Raw genomic sequence first — 13471 nt, 5'->3', positions numbered from 1 at the left:
AGCAATTTTTCCCCACTTGTTTCTAATGTACACATTTCTTGAAACAAGCCATATTTGTGTTGTAAACCTTGAAGGACAGAATTCACCTGCTAACTTCTCAGGATGTTGTCTTACATATACATACTGAGTATGTCACAGGATGAGCTGTTCTTCCTCGCTTGGCAATATGGTCAGGACTGTTTCCTATTTGAGTTGTCAGGAAGACATTATTTCTTATTATTATTTCTGTTTCTTAAATAGATGGCTCAAAAGCATTTTGAATAAAACAGATTTTTTTTTTTTTTTTTTTTTTTTTTTGTCTGGTGGGTTTCAAAGTATCACACAGCAGACTTACACTTAGCACCACGTGAAAGAAGAATTTAATCTCAACTGTTAATTTATACGATTTGTATTTATATTTAAGGAGATTAAAGAAGTGTTTTTAACCCTGTGATCTCCTGGTTTAATCTTTCACCCTTCACTTGGATGGAGCACCTGCAGACCCCACTGCTTTCAGGAGTCTCACACACCACAGAGAGGGCTCAACCACTTGGCCCCAGAATTGAGACCACATCATGAAATTAGCAACCAGTGCAGAAAGAAAGAGACAATTATGGGGTTTTATGAGTTACATCAATCACTTGGATTTATTCATTTTATCTTACAGGAGATTAATAGATATATAGAACACTAATATACTTTTACAGCAGTGTAATTTATAAAGGGAAAAAACTTTTGGGAAAAGCTGTGATGCAATCTACTATTAATATTTTGCTGAGGGGGGATGAGACTGTTAAACTATTCACCTTGCAACACTACTTAAAATTGACAAAGTACAGCCTAGGAAGGTTATTCTGTATCTTATCCTCCAGGGTCAATAATTCTACACTTGGAGCCTTCTCTGAACTGATTTGTCTATATTTCAGATAGGAACACACTTTGATGTTCCTAACCAAATTGATGCATTTCTCCCACACATTTATTGTTCTTATTTCTAACTGCTGAAAGAAAAACTAGCACCTTCTCTAGCTCTTAATGGAAAGCTTATCTATTAAAGATGATGACTTGTATGAGAAAAGGTGGTGGTTCCAGGCAAAAGGACTATTTTACAGACTACTCTAAATGTATTTCTTTCAGTAATAGGAAATTTGAAGCAATATCAGGTTGCTATCAACAGAACATGTGATTCTTTAACAGCATCTTTCAACAGAAGCTTTTCTTACACACTGCCAGCTACAAGGGTTGTCACTGCTTGCAAAGAAATGTGTCCCTTGGGAATGCATGGGGTATTTCTTTAATAGGAAATTAAGGACTGAGAAATTGCATATTCTCCAAGACTCCTCTGTGCTAGGGTTACAAGTGCTAGGGAACACTTAGGTGTACAATCTGTTTATCGGTATTTCCTGCTGGTATTTTTCTTTTCAGACACTATCAATTTTACCCAGAGCATTGACACCCCTGAAGAGCTTGCAATGGAAAAACTTCCTTGGAGAGACTGGTAATGTTTCTGGTAGCTACAAGAATGTTCTCCCTGAGCTCTGAGCTGACCAAACCCTCCCAGCTGTATCCATCCTCCTTTTTGTGGCTGTGCCTACGAGCTGATGTGTGGTGCTAACACAGTCACGTAGTTCACATCTGCAGAATATCCACAGAGCACACACGGTGTCCCATCCTCATGGGCTGGCTGCAGATATCCAGGAAAAACCCAACCTGTCTACATCACATGCCCATTAAAAAAAAAAAAAAAAAAAAAAAAAAAAAAAAAAAAAAAAAAAAAAAAAAAAAAAAAAAAAAGTAAATTACTCCAAACACCCAGAATCAGAAGATCAATAAAGAGGTAAAACTTGCTGTGACTCACAGTGCTAATGTTGCAGATCTTTGAGGAAAAGGTGCCCAGGAACAGGCAAATAATGCAGTCTGAACAAAAGTGTCTCAAGAGTGATAGAAAAGAAGATAGCTAAGCATAAAGGGAAGGAATTAAGAAAACTTTGTGCATAGTATTAGGAAAAACTAAACAATATGATACCATCAGCTGTGATATTTCCTAGGGATTATCATGGGACCTTTTAAAAAACCACTAAGGAAGAATACTAGGAAGTGCTCAGCATCAGCAATCCTACATCACAGGAAGGTATTGGCTAGTTTTCCAGGTATCCATCTGATAAGGAGAACAACAAAAGCAGGGAGAGTTTGACAGACAGCAAATGAAGTTCATCCCCAGTTTCATAACTGGTGCCTAAATCTGTAATCTCTAAAATCACACAGTAAGACACATGACCCAAGTGGTCCTTACAGTTTAAGGCTGCAAATTCCCCTTAGTTTCTTTAAGAGCACATCTCACCAAGCACCCAAGCTGCTAATCCCTGGATGGGCTCTCCCAGGACACAACCCAGGCATTCCTTCCTTGATTTCTGTTGAAGGATCCAATCCAGGATGTAGTTTTCACACACTTTTGACTTAGGTTGCAAAAACAGGAAAAAAATGCTTGCAGTGATGCTCCTACCATGCTTTACTTTCTAGCATCTCTTTGCAGGAGCAAGAGCATCCTCAGGTAGGTGCAGGAAAAGTCACTTTCCTCTCACTGAATTTGTACATATTCCACCTTCCACCAAAATAAATGATTGCAGGAAGGTAGATGCAGGAAAAGTCACTTTCCTGCTCTCACTGAATTTGTACATATTCCACCTTCCACCAAAATAAATGAACATATTTGTACCTATTGTGTCTCTTCAAGATAGATCCAAGCAGGTTTCAGTCCTGTTGAGGGCAGGGACTGAGCACTCTCTGCTGTAGAACACTGTCTCCCCTGATAAATTTGATAATGTCTTGACAGATGGAAGCTCATTTTCCCTTCTGCCATCCTAACCAGGGGATAAGCACTGACTTAATTGTACAGAGAGAATGGAGATACCACCTGTTTGTTCATCAGCCATTAAAAGCTGTTCCACCTTAAGCCAGCCAGCTACCTTTAAAAAGTCTGCTAGTGCAAATGGAAGCAGACAACCCTGCAATCCCTGTTCCGGACCTTTCCTTCTGGCTGAATCTCATTCTCAGGTACCATACACAATCTGCAGGTGTTTAATTCAAAGTCATGATATCGATAACCTCTGCATTATCTTTTAATGACTGAATTTTCCAGAAGTGTATGTAGAAAACTCCTGACCACATTTAGTCAAGACGTTATTCTCAAATTGAAGAAACAAGGAAAATAACCCAAACAAACCAACTGAATTTATGTAGGTTTTCTTGCCCCACTAAAATTAATCACTAGTCCTTTTCCAGGTGAGTATTTTGAGGAGGGGTCAGAACCAAATAAATTATACAAGAGCATGTTTCCGTTAAAGGCAAGATGAAAAGCTCTTTTGCAGCCTCTACATACCTGTCCAAAACACCAAAATGTGGCTGCCCAGGAAATCCTGGTGAACTTCTGATTGTGGTGCAGGTGTGCTTTGGCTTTCAAACTGGTTTCTGTTTCAAATACTATTTTAGCCCATTTCCTAAGAAAACCAAGCTTCCTGTGATGCTGTTGCCCATCACTGAAAGAACTGTTCAATCATTCTGTGCACTTCAGTTGGATCAGAGCTGGTGATCTCAAGGATAATTAAATTTCTGTTAGATAATTGCAGTGGATGAGAGAGGAATGGGGACACAGGGCACATGTTCAGCAGGCTTTATTAATAACTGATCACAGACTGAGTTTATGTCAATACTCCCTGAAAGCACAGAAGGATTTCACTTGTGTAGGACAAGTCAGTCAATGACTACTGAGTTGTGTTTTCAGGACTACAGTTTCAATATCTCAACAGAACAAAGTTCCATCTCCCTCACAGTTACCAGTGTTATTGAAAAAATTAAAAATAAATCTAGTAGTTACTCTGGAGGGACAAGACAATCCAATCCATCAAAACACAAGAGAGATACAATAGCCATTATATTTATTTGTCCCCATAGTAATCTTATTATTTCACCAAAAATATAACTGTGCTGTTCATTGAAAGAATATTGCAAACTCATCAAAAGGCAAATTTCTGCAGAATGGTGTCCTTAGCCAGAATAAGTACAAATTTTGCTATTTTAAATTCATTCTTTCCTCCATTGTTCAACATCAAGTATTAAAAACAGCAACACTGAACCCTCAGTCTAAGTGAGCAGAGTAAGAGATCCCATCCAACACCCACAAAAAGGTTTTGTTGAATAAAATATGGAGTTTAAATTCCCTGGTTACTGCAGCATTAGACTGCCCATTGCTGATAACATATAGGTCACATGTATCTGAATAAAAGGATTATGGGGTGAACACCATAAAATGGATCTGAGTGTGAGTTATGTCACGTTTCTTCATCCTTACATTTAGAGGCATTTCATTTAATTTAAATCAAATAGGTCCTAACTCAATAGTGCATTTATTCCCCTGTCAGACACTCAACACATTGGTATTATTTTAAGCTAGCTTAGCTTGGTGCCAGAAACTGGATAGTGAATTCCGGTCAGAAGAAAAATAAGAAAAGATTTGAAGAGTGAGATGGATGAGAATGGCTTTCCCACTTTCTAAGAACTTTAAGGAAAGGCATTAACTGTGATTTCACCAAAACTGATGTAAAAAAAAAAAAAAATTAAAAATCTGGGATTATGGGCTCCAGGGAGAAGGAGAGAAATCATAGAGAAACTAAAAACCTTCTGTTCCCCAGGACAGTAATGTGATAGAAATGCAGTTTGTTGCATCTCTTGGTCTGGATCCAAGTTTTACACAACACAGCTCACTGCCACAGTAAGATCTTGACAGGCAGAGGGTCTCCCTACACAGAGAGGAAAAATATGCTTTTTAGAAACAGATGCTTTTTAGGGCAGAATCTCCAACATCTACAGTTCTATAAAACTTGCTCCTTAAAAACCAATCCTCACATCATATTTCCAGTTGTGTGCTTTAAAAGTGGATATCCACTCAGACTTGGAATTGTGACAAATGAGCTAAAAAATGGACAATTTGAAATAGAAACACTCTGGAAACACATTCTACAATCTAGTACTCAAAGCTGATACACCTTTGGATTGATTTGCTACCAGACAGCTTGGACATAAGCCATCAATGAAGGGTGAAGATGACCATTAATAGATTCTGGAAAGGTAGCTCTAACAATTTGTTTCCTTCAAAAATAATAAAATAAAATGTTTCTAAAAATATTTTTAAATATTTAAATAAAAAATGTTGAAGCTGAGTAGTAAAAAGGAAGGTAGGCTTTCTACGTGCTCTTGGTCTGCTGTACTTTGGATGGAGGGCATCTCTAGAGAGGAAGAGGAAAGCAAGAAAGCTGCTGGTTCTCCCAGAGGAACTGAGCATCCTCTGCCTGGAAAAAAACTTCAGGAAGATGGAGCACTGAGGGAGAGAGAAACAGAGGGAGCAAGCAAGCAGCTCCCAGCAGAATGCAGCTTAGAAAAGCTCCCTGGAGGGCCAGAAACTTCTTCACAGCAGTGAGCAGACCCAAGCCAGGGGAAGGCGAAGAAGACTGATGGATTTGTCATTCAGCAATAGAAGACAGTGCAGCTTGACTCAGAATTAACTCAAAAATGGATGTTTCCAGCACTGGAAGATTAATTCAATGCCTGGAAATCGACACAGCAGCTCAGCAGCGGGTGGCAGCAGAGGCTGGCACACAACAGCAGCTGTAGCACAGGATTTGTCCCAGACCCACAAGGAGTTCAGCATCGGTGTTTTCCTTGCCTCGAATGGTGACAGAACTGAAAGTAGTCAATGGGCAAAATTGAACAGGTTTCAAAAAACACTGAGGTGTTTCAATCACCTCATTTAAAGGGGACCAGGCTAACACATCAGATAAGACAGTGGAGCCACAGTAACATTATCTACTGCGAATCTTTCCACAAAGCTGATTAGCATTTTGTTAGTTTAATGAGTGGAAAACAGCACAGGCTTTAGCCCTCTCCCTGGCACTCCATTTGCTTGAGAAACTGAAGGACTGGGCTTCACTCCTGCCTTGATCCAAATTACATCACTCCAAAAATGCCCTTGCTGTCAGCCGGCTCAGATGAGATTCAGCAGCTCTTGGCCTTTGTATGGAAATGGGACAGGGAAGGACAGAGTCAGTTATGCAAAATATTCTAGTCTACTGGGGTGAAGATAAGAAATTTGCCTCTAGGCTCTGTTTTATTTCTTTTATTTCTCAAAATAATGATGACATATACGTAACACACCTTGACTATAAAGTGCCATGAACTCCAGTTACAGTGCACTATAAAATTACTGTTATGTGCATACAATTTCAGAAGTTTTCTTCTAGGAACCACTCAACTGCCTGGAGTAAGGAGAAAATTCAACTTGGGAACACCTTCCCTGGGTTTAGGCTCCCAATGGCAAAGAAACACACTCACTAGTAACAGCTACAGCCAAAGGATTGAGAACAAACCACTGCCAGTGAGACCCTTAAATTCCTACTGTGAACAGGAATTCCAACTTTCCAAACATGTTAGCAGCAACAGAATCAATGAGCAGGTGCTTGCAAGGAAAAGAGAGACAGGCAGCTCTAAAGGACAAAAAACTTCAAGGTCTGATATTTCACCCACCTGGGTTTGATGCACAAGTAGAACTCTGTTACTGTGGGAATATTCCTAGTTACTGTCAGTCTGTCTGTCCTTCGCTGCCTGCAGTAACTGCTCAGGCTCACTCCACCTGCCCACAGGGCTGTTTTACATCCATCATCTTTCTCTCTCTCATATTCACCCCTTATTCCCTCAGCAATGTCCCAGGGTTTTTTTTCCTCCAGGTCAGCCTCAAGCACAGCCAGCTTCTTCTCCACTAAAACTCCTTAAATCTACTTAATAGCAGAACAAATATAGGAGCATTTCTACGCACAGTGTTTTATTTTTCTAGATAATGGATAAAGTAAGATGAAATTAAGGCAGTGTTTATACTGGTGATTGATATTAGAAATACCTGGTCATACCCTAAAACAAGTACTATAATGTCAAGAAATTCACAACTGATCATAAATATAAACCAAACATGCTGGATCTGGAGAAGCAGAATGAGAGCTTTTGGAGTAGCCTCAAATCTGTACTGTAATGATACAATAACCATAATTGGCCCCAATGCACATAAAGCCTGATTTTAGAGACATTAGATTCTTCACTTTATTTTTTTATTTCTCCCTATTCTTTCATTTTCACTTCCCAGCTAATAATAGCTTCTATTACTACCAGTCATTTGGAACAAAGAGAAAACCTATCTCAAGAACTACAGCTCTTACAGCTCTTTAAATCTACATTAAATTATAGTCAGTCGTTCCAATTCTATATTTACAGTAAGCACTGCCATTCCAGGGAGAGCAGAGCATCACACCAGCACTGAAATCCCTGCTGCAAAGACAGAACTACTCAGTCTTAACTGCTGACCCCAACTTCACAGCCCTTCATTTCCTCCCCACTCCTAATTTGCTTCCTAAATTTCTTTAAGTGAACTGAGCTTAGAGCCCACACAGAATCCCAGCCCACAAGGAGATTTCCCACAGGAAAGGAATTAGCAATGTTTTCCAAGTCCTGACCTGCAGACTGGACTTCACAGTAGTGATGCTCTGCTGGAAGCAAAAACTGCCAGCAGGTCACCCGTTATTTTCACTCTGATTGATCCTTTAAGTACCTAAACACACGACACGAACTATAGCTACAAATCCAGTGGGGAATGGAAACGTAATGGGAAGGACAAATGGGGTTAGGGAAATAAACACAAACATATTTAAGATTCAAAGTGAAAGGCCAAAGCTGCCTCAGAATAGGATGTGTTGGGAAGTCAGGTTCAGGATGAATTTATAACAGCCACGTGAATGGGAACTTCCACCTCCCTGTTTTCCAATTCTTCTAGATGTGATCTAGCAAAGATTTTACAGCTGATGTTTGTGTTTTGTAATGGGTATAGTGAATCAGTGTGTTAAAGTGGGCAAAAAAAAAGGACACGAAAACATATTAGCAGAGAAAATGGACTGTCATGCTAAGGAAGCACGTAGCACAAACCCGAAAAAAAAAAAAAAAAAAAAACATATTAGCAGAGAAAATGGACTGTCATGCTAAGGAAACACGTAGCACAAACCCCAAAAAAAAAAAAAAAAAACCAGTTCATTTTTTCATCGCTGTCTCTGGCTTTGATACACTGACAAGTAGGTGTGAAAGATCCAAAGCTACAGGCTTCCCTAACACCCGGAACAGCTCACTCTGTTTCTGAGCAAGAGGCAATCCCCACCTATGGAATCACAGCTTTTGTCTTAAAACCTTTCAGCGCAGAGTAGCACTGACCTTTGCTTACTGCAGCTCTTTACCAGAAGTGCTCAAGAATTACCACATGTTCCTCAACACCTGCACCAAATAAAGGTCAACACCTCGCCCACGGACCACAAGCAACTTGCTGGCACCTCACTGCCAATTTCCCAAGCAGCTCTTGCTTCTCCTTGTACAGTTTTATTTGTAAAGTGTTGGTTACGGGTAACATTTTCAACAGTAGAGGAGGAATTTGGTGTACCTAGGGCAGAGTTGCATCTCTCTGATGCTCTTCATGTCCAGGTCAGCGAGTGGTTTCTGCTGCTCCCTTTCAACCCCACTCCTGAGTTCCCTTCTCTCAGGAGGAAAACCAGAAAGGTGGGATGAGAGGATCCTATTTTAGCACTGGGGATTCACCAATCTTTCCATTTCACTTCCCTGTTACAGCACAGCTCTGACATCTCTCCAAGTGCTTTACAATGGCAGAAAAATTCCTTGCGTGTTACAGATGGAAAGTTTGAGACATGGATTTTGCCTAGGGAAGCCTGGAGTTTCTTGTGGCCTACTGGACATCAGTCAAAGAAGTCTTTCTGTACAGATTTTAAACAGGATCTGTAATCTTTCTGTGCCCCAGTCAATCTACAAATAAATTGTAAAGGATCATGGAACCAGTTTCATGGAACTAGGACAAAAGATGTGAGGTAAGGACAGGTTGAGTTGTGAGCCTCCTATGCAAACTAAACCTGGCCCCATCCACCTTAAGACACAACTCCTTATTCAGGGTAATAAATTCTCAATCTGCTGAAACCAGCGTTTGTTGATCTGTCTCCAGCTCCAAATCACCTGCAATTCTTGAGTTACCTACATTACATTATTACACAAGACTTATAATGCCTACAGCATCAAAAAAAAAAAAAAAATACCAAAGGAAGCCAAATGAAAGGTTGGGTCCAATACATTTTATGACAAAGTTCTCCCTGAAATTAAGGAGGGATGGAATTTCATCTGTGCACTTCCAGATGACCAGAGGGAAGCATTTACCTTTCTGAAATGGTGCTGAGAGTCTTTCATGTGCCTATTTCTGATTCTCACTGCAAGGGCATGCTACCTGGACCACATTTGCAAGGCTATGGAGACAAAATTAAAGTAGCCAGAAGGAACAGATCTCTGTGTTTCTACACCTCACAGGATATGCATATTTTAAATGGAAAGGCAGCTTTAGCTCAGCTTTTAATATATTTCTTCTTATGAAGCAGTATCTTGTGCTAGAGCAAATATTCTTTCAGCTCAAGTTGCTAAGAACCTTACATTCTGCTAAAAAAAAAAGAAAAAAAAACTCTGTAAAATTTTTGTTTCATTGTCAAAACCTGCTTTGGTTATAGCTATTTTCAGCCTTTGAAATTCCAAGACAAACAATCTGTCATTGAATTTCACTCTTGTCAAATGCTATACTTGGTGGAGGAAAAAATTAAATGAACAACCTTTGTCTTTTTTATTCCTAATTATTTCTCATCTATATAAACAATGTTGGCGAAAAAAATCAACTGCTTTTAAGGGTTTGTGAAATGATTGATTCCTAGATTTCTAATGCAGTAACAACTCTGCCCAATGCTTATGTTACAAGAGAATTTATTGATAGAATACTGAAGCAACTTTGACTATAAGCACTGAAAAATGCTGCTGTGAGCCTTTCTCAATTTCAGACCACAGAGATGCAAGAATAAACCAATAGTTACAGTGCCTGGTTACCCCCAGAACCACAGGTCCTGCCTGCGACTGTGTGTGTGTCTGAAACTACACCTTGCCTAGACAAAGGGATAGTGCCAGCTTTTTTTTTTTTTTTTTTTGTTCCAACAAGCATTCTTTAAAATGACAACTCATATTTGCAGGGAAGTAGAAGAAGCCCCCCCCTCCTTAGAGGTATTTAAAGCCAACTTAACAAAACACTACAGGGATTCTATAAACTGCATTATCCTAATGCTTCATACACTTTAATTCTCAACATGTAGAACTCCATTACTTCCAAAGAGATAACTAACAGGGCATTCAGCAATTATGTGACAATTGGAAAAGCTCACTGAAAATTAATAGTAAAGCAAGAACACCTATTAATGATAACACAACACAGCAATTTTTCATCTTCTTATCAATAACAGCCCAGACATGCACTGACTGTGCATTGCAAATTGTTGTTTTGCTCCATATTGTCAACAGAAGGTAAACCTGGCTTTAAAAATTAATGTGTTTATAAAGGAACAAGTTAGCACCTAACCTGACTCAACAGCAGCCTTCCTTACTGCTTAATATATCCAAATATGCAAAATATTTTAGGAAATTTATATGTGCAATTGCTGCATGCATTCTGCTACCCCATCTATTAATCAAAATAATAATCTAGAAACATGCTACAAAAATATATCTATGCTGTCTTAAAAGTACAAAATATGAACTTCTGACTGAGCAACGTTAGATACAGCATACAAAGAATCACCTAACACTGCTTTCAGAAATTCAGTGACACACTCTGCCATAATCTCCCCAGATTTGTGAAGTCTCACATGGATTTCATCCTAATTTATGCATCTTTAACAAGTAGGTAGGTAGACAGCACACTTTGATATCTGAAAGGAAAGACAGCATTTGAAGTTCAATCTATTAAAATAAAAAGAACTTCTCCCTTCACTGAAAGGCAGGGCCAAAGTACTTCCCATTCTAACACCTCTGATTTTATAAAAAATTAAGACTGCCCCAGCAGGGAGGGTTTGATGGTAGCATTTCTGGCTTACTCAAATTCTGCTGTATTGCATCACTGAAACCCAGGACTTTTTTTTTCTTGGCTGAAATGCTGACCCTTTACTGCAATATTCATGTTATCCACACTGACTTTTTGTTAAAAAAAGGAAAGAGAATGTCAAGAATCAGTAATAACAATGCCTCCCTTCTAAACCTGCTAATCAGATCCCAGAAAGCCACCAGTCCCTCCAAATTCTGGCCAGAGAACAAAGAATAGCACAGACTTGCATTCAATGCATTACCAGCAACACAAAATATCTATTAATTTATAATAAGCTGTAACTTCAACCAGACGTTCTGGTACGAGCATGCCAAAAAATGCATTTACACAACTTTTTAGTAGTAGGTTAGTGTTAAAAGGTACACCTAAAATGTCCCAAAAATCTCACACATTCTCATTTTGCTTTACCTTATTATTTAAACTAACTTATATAAGGTATAAAACTAATTGATTCCAAAGCCTTGCTGGTTTGTATCTAAAGAATGCAGAATCCTCCTGGGTGAGCTGAGTGCCACATCCACCTGAGAACCTGCAGTAGCTATTTAAGATTTTTATTTGATTCAAGGCAGCAACTTTGCTTCATTTAGTCAGCGTTCACTTGCACACTCACAGCAAGCAACTTCCCAACATCACCTATAAAACATTGCACAACAAACCCCATCCCTGATGGAACAAGTTTCAATTGATCCCTTTGGTAGCTCTTAAAAAAAAAAAAAAAAAAAAAAAGAAAAAAAAAAAAAGGAAGGTGCAAGTGAGTGAGAGGTTGTAGGTGTGAGGAAGGAGTTTTTATTTAGTTCCCCTCTGCTCAGCAACTTTGTAATCCATTTGGTGCTCTCCTTTCCCATCTCTCACCCCTGCGCGTTGTTTAGTTGGAAACTGGGCTGCAAGAATGTGAAGAATGTAAACAGCCTTTTATTGTCCAAAAGGATGGGAGTGTGAAAGAAATGTGCGCCTTATCGCAGGGCTGCAGCTCGCTACTTCATTGCTATGATAAAGTGCTGGAGCAAAAAACATTACACGACAAGCACAATCCAAAACCGGATTAGAATTTGACATAAGCTTCCTCAAAAACTAATCAATCACCTCACACTGTAACACTAGACTCCAGCTCTTAAGGAGGGTGTTTAATCCCTTCAAGGTTTATTACACACTCCCTATTGACTACATCGTGACAAACTTTCGCGTCCAAGGCAGCCGGGGAAGAGAGGCGCAACTTCTGCAGCAGAGGTATTCGTGAGAGCAACACCAAAACTCCCTCCAAAACAGCAAGCGCAGTTAAAATATTTTCGAAATAAAAGTGAAGATGGCCAAACTCTTTCGCAAACACGTTTTTTTTTTTTTTTTTCTCTCTCTTTATGACCGCCTCATGAACACGAGCATCAGTCCATTCGTTCCGTACCCTCAGCGCCCCACGATCGAGGCGCCGGGCGGGCTGGGTGAAGTTGAGCTCCTCGCTCGCCTCCAGCCGCGCACCTCGCTCTGCCTCGCTCCCTTCAGCGCTCCGAACTCCGCACTCTGCATCTCACCTTGCCGCCACGTCAGTCCCCGCATTCCCCCACCGCACGCAGAGGAATATTCACCGCAACACCGGCGTGTCCCACAGTTTCTGAGAAAAATTAAGGGAACACCTGGGGCGCGCTGCAGCAAGCCGAAACTAACGGGGGAGCTTCCCGAGCGCAGGCGACTCTGCCTGCACACCCAGCTATGTCTTGCACGCGAAAAAGAGGCGCTTGAGGCCAGCAGAAAACTTTCCGGGAGCGGGCAGTCTCGGCGATGCTCGGCAAGCACAAACACTCACATCCCTCCCATCCCTGCCCGCGGTATTCTCCAGCTCCGCGGCGGCTCCCGGCGCATCCCGGCCCCCGGGGCCGCGCTGGGCTCGGGCACGCGGGCGTCCCGCATTCCCAAACGGGGCGAACAGAAGCAAAGCCACTTCATTAAAATCAAATAATAATTAAAAAAAAATTAAGGAAAAATATGGAAAAAGAAAAAGAAAACCGAGAATATGTTAGGAGCTGTGGGAGGCAGGTTAGGGGAACCCGGCTCCAGAGGAGACCGCGCCCGCCGCGCTCCCCGGAGGAAGGCACCGGTGTCCGCCAAGCCCCCCGTGAGAGTCCGGGGGCCGCGGGGATGGAGACTTACGAGCTGGAGGACGCCCTGGACCACGACGAGGGGCAGGGGCTGCAGGGGCACCATCCTGGCTGCCGGTCTAGGCGGCGACTCCCCCGGCGCGGGTCTCGCTCATCGCCGCTCCGGGAGGAGGACGGGGGGCAGGACCGAGCGCAGGGACACGCCGCCCGCTGTCCCCGCTCACGGGGCGCTGCCAGGCAGCGGCCAGACCCCGGCACTGCCGCGGCGCTCGGCTCGGCGCCGCTCGGCTCCGCGGGCGGCCATGGCGGGCGGGAGGCGGGCTGAGGCGGGCGGGAGGCGGCGGCGCTG

General features: G+C 41.5%; 1 protein-coding gene across 1 annotated transcript in view; it reads right to left on the bottom strand.

The window, feature by feature from the left end:
- The window catches only part of NXPH2 (neurexophilin 2), a 35364-nt gene extending 21905 nt beyond the window's left edge, over positions 1-13459 (bottom strand). Inside the window, exon 1 of the mRNA XM_041473522.1 lies at positions 13175-13459. Within this exon, the coding sequence (XP_041329456.1) occupies positions 13175-13228 (54 nt within the window). The 5' untranslated portion in view covers positions 13229-13459. The remainder of the gene's footprint in view (positions 1-13174) is intronic.
- Positions 13460-13471: the final 12 nt, after the last annotated feature.

Source organism: Pyrgilauda ruficollis, unplaced genomic scaffold (assembly GCF_017590135.1).
Source record: "Pyrgilauda ruficollis isolate IOZ18807 unplaced genomic scaffold, ASM1759013v1 scaffold3, whole genome shotgun sequence".
Lineage (NCBI taxonomy): Eukaryota > Metazoa > Chordata > Aves > Passeriformes > Passeridae > Pyrgilauda > Pyrgilauda ruficollis.
Note: the sequence above shows the minus strand (reverse complement) of the source record. Positions and strands in the feature narration are given on the sequence as shown.